Source organism: Sinocyclocheilus anshuiensis, unplaced genomic scaffold (assembly GCF_001515605.1).
Source record: "Sinocyclocheilus anshuiensis isolate Anshui unplaced genomic scaffold, SAMN03320099.WGS_v1.1 scaffold405, whole genome shotgun sequence".
In the NCBI taxonomy this organism is placed as follows: domain Eukaryota; kingdom Metazoa; phylum Chordata; class Actinopteri; order Cypriniformes; family Cyprinidae; genus Sinocyclocheilus; species Sinocyclocheilus anshuiensis.
The window spans coordinates 876271-890107 of record NW_015539855.1 but is presented as its reverse complement, the minus strand read 5'-3'; the positions used below and the strand labels follow the sequence as shown (position 1 = coordinate 890107).

Genomic DNA, 13837 nt, shown 5'->3' with positions numbered 1-13837 from the left:
TGTGCGCACTCTTGTACTCGTGACCCAGCCGTGGCGAGCACTCAGACCCAGGATGCCCCGTGGCTCCAACCGCACACCTCTCCAGATCGGCCAGTTTAGCGATTTTATCCAGAGGCACTACACCTGTGGATCTGACTGACTCCACGTCCGCTTTCAGCTCCTCCAGATCTCGCTTTAGTTTTGCCCGTCGATTCTGGAACCAGGTTATGACCTGCGCATTTGTCAGCCCCAGCTGATGGGCAATTTGGTCTCTGTCGGCAGGTGTCAAGTATTTCTGATGGTGAAACCTTTTCTCTAGTTCATATAACTGGTGGTTAGTGAAGGCCGTTCTAGATTTTCGGCGCTTTTTGGGACTGTCCCTTTGACCAAACAGAGTCAGCCCATCCCTTCCTGTGGATAAAAGAAAACGATGCAATATTAGGTGACAACGACAGTTTATGGTTTTGTAATAATTGTGATTAAAATAAAGTTACAGTAGAACAAATTATTAGAATATCGTTGATATATTAATAATAATTGCTAATAAAGAAACTGTATTTACTTTTTTATAACAATTTTAACTTTAATAATGTATTATTTTTGTATTGAAAAGTTGATATGGTATAAGAGATTTAAAAATTAGTCAAGCTATGAAAATATATTGATCAAAATTAAAGTCAAATTAAACATTTAAATTAAATGTGCTTTATTGGCATCGATGGTTCCATGAAGAATCGTTAACATCCATTGGATCTTTCCATACACAAGTGTTCTTTACAGTGGCAGTGGTTCTTTTACGAAAGGTTCTTTGGAGAACCAAAAATGGTTCTTATGGCATTGCTGTAATCACGTTTTAAAAAGTGGTGACCTGTAATTGTTACCCGAAAGATATATTTCTACCTGGTTTAACCCATACAATGTAGTTTTGTTGGTGTACATTAATGTATTTGATTCAGCGATATTACATTGTTTTGAATAAAACCATATGGGCATGGGCGTTGGTTTTTCTTTTGACATTGGTGGGGACATAACAGCAGACCCCATAACAACTTCTTAGGTAATATCAGTAGTTTGACATATTTCAGATGCGTCAGAAATTACAAAAACATATACATATATTTAAGTGTTTGATCAAAATCATTGCTAGGGACAATTTGGTAGTCGCTGGATAGCCTATTGGTAGGGACATGTCCTAATGTCCCTACCTAATTCTACGTCCAAGAGGTAGCCTAACCATTTTTCAGTGTTAGTTGCAGCTTGTTTAACTATTTACATTTAAATAAATTAAATTTATGCATTTAGCAGACACTTTTATCCAAAGCGACTTACAGTGCATTCAGGTTACACCTTTTTTAGTCGTTATGTGTGTTACCTGGGAATTAAACCCACGGCCTTTGCGCTGCTAACGCAATGCTCTACCACTGAGCCACACGAACATTATAGACTTATAGACTTATTATAGACTTGTCTATTTCATTTCAGGAAGTCAGTCACCCAAACAATGCTCTATCCTTTTCTCTTTTTCCTATTAACTATTTGTACATGAATTGTAAAAAGATTATTTTTACAATCTAAAACTTCATTTACAATCCCTAAACATGTTATTTTCTTACCTTCTGCTGCTTGGAGTACACCTAATTCGAGACCTTTGAACGTTTTACTGGCCAGTTCCTGAAGAGCACACAGAGGTGATGTTTGAGTGATGAGAGTCTGCCGTGATATAGTGATGCTTTGCCGGGGTCTCTCTGATGCTGGAAGCCGGTGAATCTTGTGAGATCGTTTGACAGTCGGTTTGCTGAGGATGTCTGCGATGCTGAAGGGGGTTAAGGGCTTGTTGGAACTCGCGGGTGGTGGAAGGTGGTCCAGGGGGTTCAGCCCACGACTCTCCATAGCCTCACAGACTTTGACAACTTTGGTGGTCGTCATCCAAGCCGTCGCAAAGCAGCTTTGGTTTTAAAATTGTGTGTACAAATTTGTCGAGACTCTTAATTACAGTATATAATGTTGGTTTAAAAAACTAGGCTACCACTTTTCTATTCTATTCTATTCAAACGTCTTTTGGCACATGAGTAGCTGCCCAACAACAATGGCCACGTCCAGCGAGTTAGTCTCTCACCATCACTACCCAACAGCAAATGAGCAGTTAGCCCTGTGCGTTGACAGCTCTGCAGTTCTGTTCAGAGTTCTGGAGGCTGAGGACTACTTAGTGCTCAGTTAATTAACTATGACGGAAAGGCGGAGTCGTGTAAAGTGATGAAGGTTTGTGTTTGGTGGCTCTTGTTTGCCGTCTGCACAAGAAACAAACAGTCCTAAACGACGGCTGATAGGTTAATTCTCAGTTCTGTTTTGTTGAATGGTAATTCCAACCAAAGCTGTGAATAACTGCTGAGATAGCCTACTAAAATAAATAAAACCTTTTTACCAATAATAAACTTTTGTATAATTTCTTCATGATTTCATTATTTTCATATAGCATGATTTCATTAGTATATATAGCCTACAATGCAACATTTTTACGGAGCAGCCGTGTTCTCCAGTGAATTCTCACAAGATTTTCAGACATCATAAGAACTGACATTTTTAAGTGAGGCATTTTCTGAACAATATAAAACGAAGATAGGTGAGACTGTATGTAGTATGAATACATTCATTATTTATTAAATATAAAACATATAAGGTTGACATCTGATACTGAATTAAATACTGAATTGTATTTGCTGGCCATTTAAGATCGGTGCTCATGCATTCATCCCGACTCGTGCTAAAATTACCATATTTATTAGGCTATAAAGTATATTAAAAGCTCGTTTTCAGATGACGTTAAATCTAAAGTCGTATATTTTTACGACACAATAACGACTGTTTCCCAAACAGCACTTTGTAATTTAAAAAAATAAAATAATCTAATAAAAGTCAGTTTATAAAGCGCATGCTTACAAAAGCTGTCAGTTCTGAAAGTTCTTAAGTTCTTAACTAAGTCCCGAACTTTCACAAAGGTGAAAAAAAAAGTTAAAAAAAAACACTGTAAAAAGTGGTGGCCTGCAATTGTTACCTACAGAGCTATTTCTATTTGATTTAACCCGTAAAAATTTGTTTGTTGGTATAAATTAATTCCTTAACGTTAATTCATACATATTATATAATATTTTTGACTAGAATAAAACCAGTTAACTTATATGTTGCCATTTTTTATGCCACCATTTTTCTGTGTAATTAAGATTTTTTTTTTTTTAGAAAAATGTATACTTAATTTAGAGATTAATAGAAGTACTTCAATATAAATGCATCATAACAGATCAAGATAAGTTTACAGAGACAATGGTTTTAGGCAAAACACTGTGCACTTATATCGCCCATATGCAACATGCAGTGTGTGAATGCATAGACCATAGCAGATATGGACCTGCCATTTGATCATTGGATGAAGGAAGAAGGAGAAGATGTTGGTGCGAGTGTGGGGTGCACTTATATTTAGCTTTTTAACTATATATTTAGCTTTTTATTAAATGTAGAACTATGATCTGGTCTTCTTGTGAAATCTATTAAAACATGCAACACACACACACACACACACACAACTTTAACTTTGACAACAGACTTGTCTATTTAATTTCAGGAAGTCAGTCACCCAAACAATGCTCTATCGTTTTCTCTTTTCCTTCAAACAGCACACACAGACATACACACTCTATTCTTGCAGGTTGTGCAGGAAACATGAATTAGCCAAGTCAATGCGGTCTGACTGTTGAGTTAATGGCAGTCTTGACCTCTTGCTGCCTTCTTTGTTTAGTGTTTCTATTTAGGCCAAGTGGTTATGAATTAACTGGGGCAGCAAAGTCTATAATGCACTTCTATCAGAATAAATAGTGTTTTAGTGACATCTGATATTAGCAAATGATGGTGTTGTTATACGTATATATTATAATGCAGCCATACTATTTATTAATATGCCTAATAACTGGTGTTTCACAGAATTTTTCAGATATAAGAATAAAAATTCCAGATTAAGCATAGCAGCCTAAATTGACGAAAAATAAAGCAACAGGAAAGGAAGGGGAAAAAAATCTTAATTTAAAATGTATGATGTTAAATAAACATTTACTAACTGTTACACCCCCACACATATATATTACACATTGTCTTACATTGAAAATCACTGAATTTTATGTCCAAAGCTTGATCGTTGAAATTTAAAACTACAGAACCTTTATGTATTTAAGAAAGATTAATACATCTTTAATTAATAAAACACTAATAGCCCAAGTGTTTAATTAATAAAACATTAATAAAAACATCTCTATACACTGTACAGTATCTTCAAGGAGAAATGAACAGTGTAGTAATTATAGATGGAAGATCATCTGACTGTATATTAGGAGCTGAGCCTCTCAGAGGGAGTGTACGTCAGGTCAGCTGAAGTTTATTTATAAATCAAATCACATAGAAAACAGCTGATCTAAAGAGTATAGCTGAGGCAAATATTAAGGCAAAAAATAAAACCAAGTTAAGAGGCAATGAATAGAGGAATAAATGAAATAATCAATAAAAACACATTGATGACTTTGATCTTTTGGTATGTGAATGTGAGATTATGTGTTTGTTGGAGGGATGGAGGAAGTGGAGGCTGAACAGTATCCAATATCTAAGTGAAACATGAACTTGTGGTAATCCACCAAATCCCACACCTTAAAAACGGACCACCTTCAGTGATTATTAAATTACATAAGAATGTGACATTTTTATGTGCATGATCAACATGTATTTCTGTGTAGAAGTGTTTGATCTCTGGTCAGGAGCAGCTTGAACCACTGTCTTGATGGAGCGGTCACCATGTTGATTTTGGTTGCATATTTTTTGATGTATGACAATTTTAGATATCTTTATAAAGAAAGGATCTGAATTACATTGTGCTTTTAGGTTCAATGAAGGTTATTTTGGCATCTTCTAAGATGTAAAAATAAATTCAATTTCTCTCTTGTACTGAAAATAATAGCTTGCAAAAGTTTCCCACACATTCCCCAAAACGAGATAATACTTTGCTGAAATTAATTTCCATGTGAATGTAAAGTTATTAAATTTTCTGGTTATGTGGTGAATAGCGGCAAAGTGTGCTGCATGGAACTTGCAGGAAAATGCTGGATTAGTCACAAAGGAACTCACATTTCTATAAATCAGCCGAACAAACAAATTAATCAAATTTCAGTTCTCAGAGTTTCAAAAATGTCATCAGTGGTTACATTCAGTTGGGAAAGTGTAATGAACTTGTCACTTGCAGGTTATTTCTTCCAAAATGCTATGAAGACATAACATTTTTCTAAACAGCTGTTTGTCTCACTGCAGAAAAGGCTTCCTGGTTTATATATAAATACTTATATGTTGTTATTATTAATTATTATTATTTGTAGTAGTAGTTTATTTGTAGTAGTAGTAGTAGTAGAAGTAGTGTTTTAGTAGAAATTATATTTATTTCATTTTTAGAAATGTATTTATATGAGGAACAAAATTTTTGTACCATCACCACCATCATCATTATTACTAAAGCCACTAATAAACAATTTTAGAACAACAAATGTTTATGAACAGGATATCATAAAGGTCAGAGATCAATGGTGCTTGATTGCTATGTGAACAAACAGTTCAGGCTTATGTTGAGGGTCACAACCTTCAAATTAGTCACAGTAAAACATAAACCAATGACAATGGGGTAAAATTACACACATCTATTGAATTAAAATGCTTGTGAAGCACATAACTGCAGATGAGAATTTAACGGCAAACACTAAGTAATATTGCAATTTCCCCCTGCATTTTACGACCAAAGTAATTTGCTTTATTATTATCATTATAAACCATTATTTCCTCTTAACCAATCTAAATATTATTAGCTGTTGCAACAATTTCCATTGTGATGGAAAACTGGTCTAGAAAAAAAAATAGTATAACAAAACAGTATCATTTAGAACATACAGGCTTTGAATAAGCAGATTTAAAACAAATAACAGTAGAGCTTGAGAAACATAAGAGGTTTCTTGACTCAAAAGCAAATGGGCATGTACTAGTGCAACATTATGTAGTGGCTTCAGGCCTAACAAATAATTAGGTTCTAAATCAGTGTAATTAAGAGGTTGAATTACCGAAAAAAGAAAAAAGCTCATCAACAGCGAAAAAGAGATTTTAATACAATTAAATAATGAACTGAAGCAAGGAACATTAATATAACTGTGTATTTCCCCTGAAGGTAATAGTGAATGGGCTGTAAATTAGAGGTGTTTTTTTCCCTCTTGGTGAAAACAGCCTGAAATATGTGCCTGTTAATTGTTTATGAGATCGAGCCATTTTTTTTTCTTATATTAATTCAATATTATTCATATTTACTTACTTTTATAAAAGTATAAATATTTGATTTATAGCGATCAAGGTTCAATTTACATGTTAGACAATGCTGGATTAGCCTACTACTATTTATTAAAATCAGTTTTTTAAGTTATTTTATCATTTACTTTCTTAATGATATGCTTCTGAACAACACAGAAAGCATGTGAGAGTGAACGATTTCCTGAGCTCTGGTCGTCTGTCCTGAGGATTCACTAACATCAGTCTGCCACCTTCTGGAGACACGAGGAACTTAACGTTGTTGCAAATTGTTCATGATGCTTCTTAAACTGACTGAATCCCGTGTAACAACACAAACAAGAACGATAAGTATAACAACATAACATAACATACCCCCCGCCCCTTTATTAAAATAATACTTAGTTCATTCAACATATGAAAAATTCAGACACGTACACTCCAAAATAACATTTCTTCACCACCAGACTCATTTAATTCAGAATCGCTGAACTCTTAAAATGCAACATGTAATTTCACTGAATGTGAGACTGAAGCTGCACAGCAGTCTGCTGCCTCTTTGTCCCTATGGCAGAACATTTGTTACTCTGTGCCCATGTGGCATTGTGCCTGTCTGCTGGTTAGGCCTGATGCCAGCGGACACAGTCATTCCCCTTGAAAGCTGTTCATACAGCCTGGCATCAAAATACCTCCAGTTGTCCCTAAACAACATGAAAACTCATCATTCCAATACTAGTATAATAAAACATGTCAAACCATATTACACAAATGCAAATAGTTGAATGTAGTAAACAAAACAAACAAAATAGTATAGTATATGTATATATACATGTGAGCATGTGTGTGTGTGTGTGTGGCAGGTCAAAGTGTCAAGCCTAAAGTGTTTAATTAACCCAACAATGGAGATTGTGTTGGTGCAGCCCTTTCAGCAATGAGTGAGACTTTCCACGTGTGTGTATGTGCATGTTTGTGTGATATACAATGAAGAAAAATTGGTGTACACAGTAAAAATAAATAAATAAATAAATAAAGATTTTTCTGAAGGAATTTGAAAGATTATTGTAGTATGTTTTACAAGAAAAGACTTTTCTTGCAACTTTTCAAAATTCAAAATGTCACATTTATTTCAATGTGTTACTTGCTGTTTCTTTGTGATTACTTGAGATATGTACTAGTAATTGTTTCAAAGTAAATCCTACACTGAAAAAAAATGGGTCTAGAAACGATTTTCACTTAGAAACTGCTAGTAAATTTCATAATTGTTTACAAAGAAATGCCAAGTATATCACAATGAATTAAACATGAAATTTTGGAGTAGAAAGACCAAACCATTTGGTCCATTAGACCATTTTCTTAAAACATACTTCAATAATCATTCATTCATTCATTCATTATTTTTTACTTAGAAAATATACTTAAAAAATATTTATACTTGAAAAAATATTTTCTTACATTGCACATTGCTCCATATAAAATACTTATACCAGAAACTGCAGTACTCTGTAGGTCACGGTAACGTGACAACATTTTCTAACCATATTTACACTAGTAACACTCATTTGAAAATTCTGTCTAGTAATATTAATTTGATCATATATGTACATATAAAATATGAAACAAATGAAATTGTCATATAAAGTAAAAACATATTAAACAATTTCAAAATTGAACAATTTCATATATTAACATACTGTATATATTTATCCCATACACATATGTATGTTTATGTATACATAATATCATACATGTCATATGCATGTATCCATCCTAAAACCTGTCAATGCATGTTGATATTATGTAAGTATAGACATGTAAATGATTTATCACAAAAACATATATAAACATTTTTGTATATATGTTGTTTTTAAAATGTTGCATATATAAATAAAATATACATTTAGTTGAAATATAAATCATCATATAGATATTATTAATATTTGTAAATATACAAACTATGGGGATTTTATAAATTTGTATATCTTCATCTACCCAGAGAATGTATGCATGTGAAAATAATATTACCTTACATTAAACATGGCAATATCATTCATGATATAGGGCAGTATTTCCATATTTGTGAAAACTATTTAAAAAGAAATTGTCCTTTTCATTTAAAATGGCTCATAATAGATTATCTTAATACAAATATCACTTATATCTGTGTCAGTGTCTGTCAGTAACATAATGGGTAGAATATTGAATCTGAGCAGAACATATTGTGTCACTAGGATATCATATGGTCTTCTTGTCAGATCACTGATTGAACCCAGCTTTACAAATCACAGAGAGACAGAGGGAGGGCAGTGGGGATCTGCTTTGAGCCTTTAACATCAATTACACTCAGTTTGATGAATGGGATAGCATTAGAGAAGAGGAATGCTCAGCTGCTCTTTGTATGTGTCGGAGTGAGTGTGTCTTTGTTTTCATTTGGGAAGTCACTTAGCAGCATCAAGCTTGGTGTTTGTGTGTGTATACTGTACAAGAGGAGTATCTGTGTGTGTCCAAGAGGCTTTGGTCACCCCCCTAGCAGTTTGGCCCAAAATGCTCCCACATTGAGCCTGTCAGACACTCATCAATCACATGGGTTAGTAAAAGCCATTTAGGCAGTTTAACGGGCCGGCCAATCACACGAGAGTGGGCTCATTAGCATACTCAATTGCCCTCATTTATGCCAGAGACTGCTGGAGGTTTGGCCGCATTGTTGTCAGAGTCTGTGAAGTGCTTTAACTTTCTAAGACTGGGATGGAATGATGGTGTGAATGAACAATATTTGTAAAAAGAAATAAAGAACTAAATAAAGAAACTTTAATTCTGTCATCAATCCAGTTAGCTATTATGACGTTTATCACAGTTTTTTTCCCTTTTCCATGCTCCTTATCATCCTTCTGTCTATTTGATCTTATTCTTTAATTGTTATTATTTACCTAATTTTCTTTTTATAAAAATTGTCAAATTAGGTTAACGCAGGTTGATTCACTTTCTCACATACATTTATAGATACTTTTTCTCACATAAACCCAGCAACCCCCACCCAGCTGATCAGACAACCAATATAACATTACATTGCATTTAATTTTTTATATAAATAAGCACCAGTTAAGCTGCAATACCAAACAGGACCACAGAGAGATGCCAAAAGACCACTAAACCTGCTGCCTTAACCTGACTGTACATGCTAGTATACGGAATCATTCAGAATAACTAAACCACTGTCCAGCGCATAATCTAAAATGTCTTCAGCCGGCATTCATTATAAAACACTAAATTTGCTTTTAAGCCAAATACACGCTGAAAAGAATAATTTACTGCCATCTGGATGCGAGTCACTATTCTCTCAGCCATCTCTGATGAAATTGTCTGTGTTTTCTTTGCATTAGCGCTGTTTTGAACTTATTACTTATTACTAATGCATTCCCTTACTGGAATCTTGAACTTTCCAGAAGTTTACCGGTTTCAAATGACCTCCTGGGTAGTGTGCTCTATAGTGTCATTTCTAATCACCCAGACACTGACGCTTTGACTCGGTACCGGCAACATGTCAGAAGTGCCGGCCCACTTCAAGCACTGTGTTTATTAGCAAAGCAGTTTTGTCTTTTCTTTGAATTAATAATAATGAAAAAAAGCCTTAAAATTATGAAATTCTTTTTGAGTTATTTTGAAAAATCTTCTATTATTATTTCTTATAATAATAAAATAAATGTTTATTTATTGCTTTTATAAATTATTGCTTTAAGGAATACACGATGTAGATGAGTTTGTTTCTTTATCAGAACAAATTTGGAGAAATGTAGCATTAAATCACCAATGGATTCTCTACAGTGAATGGGTGCCGTCAGAATGAGATTCCAAACAGCTAATAAAAACATCACAATCCACAAGTAATCCACATGACTCCATCAATTAAAAATTCCATTAACATTTTTTTAAGGCATCTAGGTTATCTAGATGTTAAGGCATTTTAACTTTTTTAAACTGTTGCTTCTGGACAAAATACAATTCCATAATCCATAATAATGCTTCCTCCTGTTGTCCTCTCACATCAAAATCCACAGACATATTTGTTCAGAACTGTTTAGGACTGTTTTCACTTGTAAACGGTGCAGATCTGCATATATTTCTCTCCTAATTTAGACAAGATTACTTTTTTACTGGAGAAAGCAATATTATGGATAGAGGACTTGTATTTTAACCGGAAGCAATGGTTTGAAGTTAAAAGAAAATGTCTTGATGGATTTGTTTATTACAAACACACGGCTTTTGGATTCATAAGACATTAATCAATGGATTGGTCAATTATTTGTAATTTATTATGATGTTTTTATCAGCTGTTTGGACTCTCATTCTGACGGCACCCATTCAGAGGATCCATTTGTGAGCAAGTGATGTAATGCTAAATTTCTCCAAATCTGTTCTGATGAGGGAACAAACTCATTTACATCTAGGATAGCCTGAGGGTGATATATTTTCAGCAAATTTTCATTTTTGGGTGAACTATTCCTTTAATTCAGAAATGGAAAAACATGCTCCTCATAGACAGGGTGTTTTCAATTCAATGTATGTATGAAAAATAGCTCTCAAATGTTCTCAGCTTGAGTAAATGATTGAAATAGATGCAGGAACAATGACAGCTCAAAGCTCCAGGGCTGGGACATATACAATTACTGCACATCGGCCCAGTGACTAACGTTATGATTCCACTATTGCAGTTAAGCAGATATCACATGCCTGTCGTAAAAGTTATGAGCCTGTGAAGCATATGAGATCAATGGGGCATGAAAGAGTGAACGAGAGAGAAAGATTGATCAAATGAGCATGTAGCCTCATACTGTGTCTCTCTGAAGGTGGAGCAGGACTGCTGTGTTCTTTGGTGGTGGGATGAGCATACAAATGTTCTTTCGCTTTCTCAGTTTCAGAATGCTCATCTTTTTGTTCAAAGCAAGACAGAAAATGTATATGTAGCATGTGACCCTCAGTGCTTTTCATTAACATATTATGAAGAATCTGCAAAAGACAGCCAAGGAGTGATAAAGATACAGCCGGAGTCCTTACCATCTCAAAATGTCTTATAACAGCACATGGTTTAATGTCTGAATCACTCCATTTATCTGACAAGCTGTCAGTCTGTGTGCTGTTTGACATGGAATGGTTGTTACGGCTTTGACTTCAACTGTATTCCTTGCCTGAGTACTGACAAAGTAACTTCCCATACTGTGTATTAAATGTAGGTTATTTGATATTAACTTCTTGCTTATGTTTTCCTCTTTTAAAGATGCCTTAAATCAGTATCACACTCACTTTATCAAGTGGTAATCAAAATCAATTTGTGAGAATTAGCCCCACATTTGTGAGATTTTTTTTTTTAAATGCAAAAAGTTAAAATAAAACCATCAGCGATTTTCAGAATTGGGACAGAAGGCTCTCAGTGACATGTTGTTGCTGATTATTTAAAGGCAGGGTAGGTGATTTGGTTAAAACACATTTTTATTATGCTGGTTGAATGTCTCTTCACATCTCGATAGCAATCACTAAATTAAGTGGTCTAAATGTATGTACTTATATCGTCTGTGGAAGGCGTAGGACCATAAAATGTTTGTCCAATCATATCCCTCAGCCTGTCAACGTATGTATTTGCATACCACAGAGCACCATTTGCGCAGACATTATACATCATCAGCGCGTTCCGATACGCTATTGCAAACCGTCAACCCAGGCTCATTGGAAACACGTGCCTCTAAATAAATTTTTGCAACATGGTTATTACGTACCTTACTGCACGTTTCGCTGCAGTTTCAAAGTGAAATGTCCAGAGAGTGGCACTAAAACACACGTTCAATACGTGACCGTGGCACGTTTTTAATATGTTGGTACAGGCACGTGTTCCTGCATTTTTTTATGCTGCTTGAGGTACGTATTGCGGCTGTTCAGAATTCAAAAATCTGGGGAGTGTTGCTAAAGGAAAAATTAGCCTGTGATGTACTCACCCTCGAGGCATCCATAGGCCTTTATTCACCCCCCGGAGCCGTGTGAGGGACGTTTATTACGGATGAGCACGCTTTATTTCACGTCTTCTGGACTGTTGACAAAAAGCACCCGCTTACCCCCATTGTAAGGCTTGGAGGGGCCAGGACAATTTTTAATATAACTCCAATTGGATTCATCTGAAAGAAGAAAGTCATATACACCTAGGATGCCTCGAGGGTGAGTACATCACAGGCTAATTTTCATTTTTGGGTGAACTAACCCTTTAACAAATGCAAAAGTGATATAAAAATGTATTTGTTGATGCAATGATCCCTCATGCAGATTTGAGTTGTTTTTCAAACCGTAGTTTCACGGTGTTCGTGCTGGAGCTCTTCATCTCTCAGGTGCAACGCTGTATCGAGTGAGCCACCAGGCAAACCTACTGAATTAGAAAACTGAATTAGAAAGCTGTATATGTGACGACAGCATTCAAAAGTATCAGTTTTTAAATCACACAGGATGATAAAATTGTTTTGAAGTCATAACATAATATTCTGCAAGCAATTATGTGAAATTAGCCTTTATAAATCAAATCAATAAAAGTTGTCAGAGTTTTCCTGCCTCTAGTGTGTTCATTTCAACTGGAAACTGCAGTGATTTGTAGGTAAGTTTTTTCAGTTTTGCAGAAATGTATATAGAGGCACGTATTTCCAATGAGCCTATGTTGCAGACCGAGCAACAATGAAAAGGCATTATTATTGTAATAATATGCTGTTTGTACTGTAATGTTTTCTCACCGGTGAAGGAGACATGAGATAATCTGACAGTGTTTCATTCAATCCTCCACCAACGTCGTCTCTCATCGTGTCGCTGGTTAGTCTCTGGTCTGCCTGTGCATGTTCATGTGTTTTGGAGGAGGAGTGGCTTTGGAGAGTGATTTGCAGGGAGGGTGGGATCTTATGCTTCCAAAGCTAGCTTGCTATTGCTCACTGAAATTGCCTACCCTACCTTTAACCACTTAAGCTCGGGGCGTTTTTTGGTATCAAAAGGAATGGTATTCTTTGTAAAGAAGACACTCCAAGCTTTCAAATGAACCCATATATGGGCTGATACCATATAAGGAAGGCTATGTAAGTGAAGCATAAACATTTTTAACGTCATTTTGGGTATCCGGGTCCGCAGAGTTTAACTTTATTTAATTGAATATTTATTATATTTCAAAATACATTTACATTTGATTTGACATGAATACCTTTTTGATACTAATGATATCCCACAAAAAAGAGTAAGGATTCGACTAAAAACTCACTGCATCAACTTTTACTTTTTTTGTTGTTTGCTATTCTTCATTTTCATTTGTTTTTCTTTCAATTCCAATTTCATTTGCAGTCTTTGTTGTCCTTGCAAATGTGTTGGCAATGCATTGCTCCTTTTTTGATGCCATTAAAGCACATTTGAATTGAACTGAACAGAGAGGGAGAGAGAGAGAGAGAGAGCATTAGGCTGGAGTGAAATTAGCGTGATTTGTTTTAGCTTTCAAGAATAG

At 35.0% G+C, this 13837-nt stretch overlaps 1 protein-coding gene across 1 annotated transcript; it reads right to left on the bottom strand.

Annotated features, from left to right (window-relative positions):
- Window positions 1–9: 9 nt before the first annotated feature.
- LOC107684813 (transcription factor LBX1-like) lies at window positions 10–1905 on the bottom strand (the record flags this gene model as incomplete). Its single annotated transcript, XM_016481176.1, has 2 exons — window positions 1593–1905; window positions 10–390 (listed from the first exon to the last, which is right to left on the bottom strand). Coding segments are annotated over exons 1-2 (694 nt in total), but the record flags the coding sequence as incomplete, so codon positions are not given.
- Between the last annotated feature and the right edge of the window lie 11932 nt (window positions 1906–13837).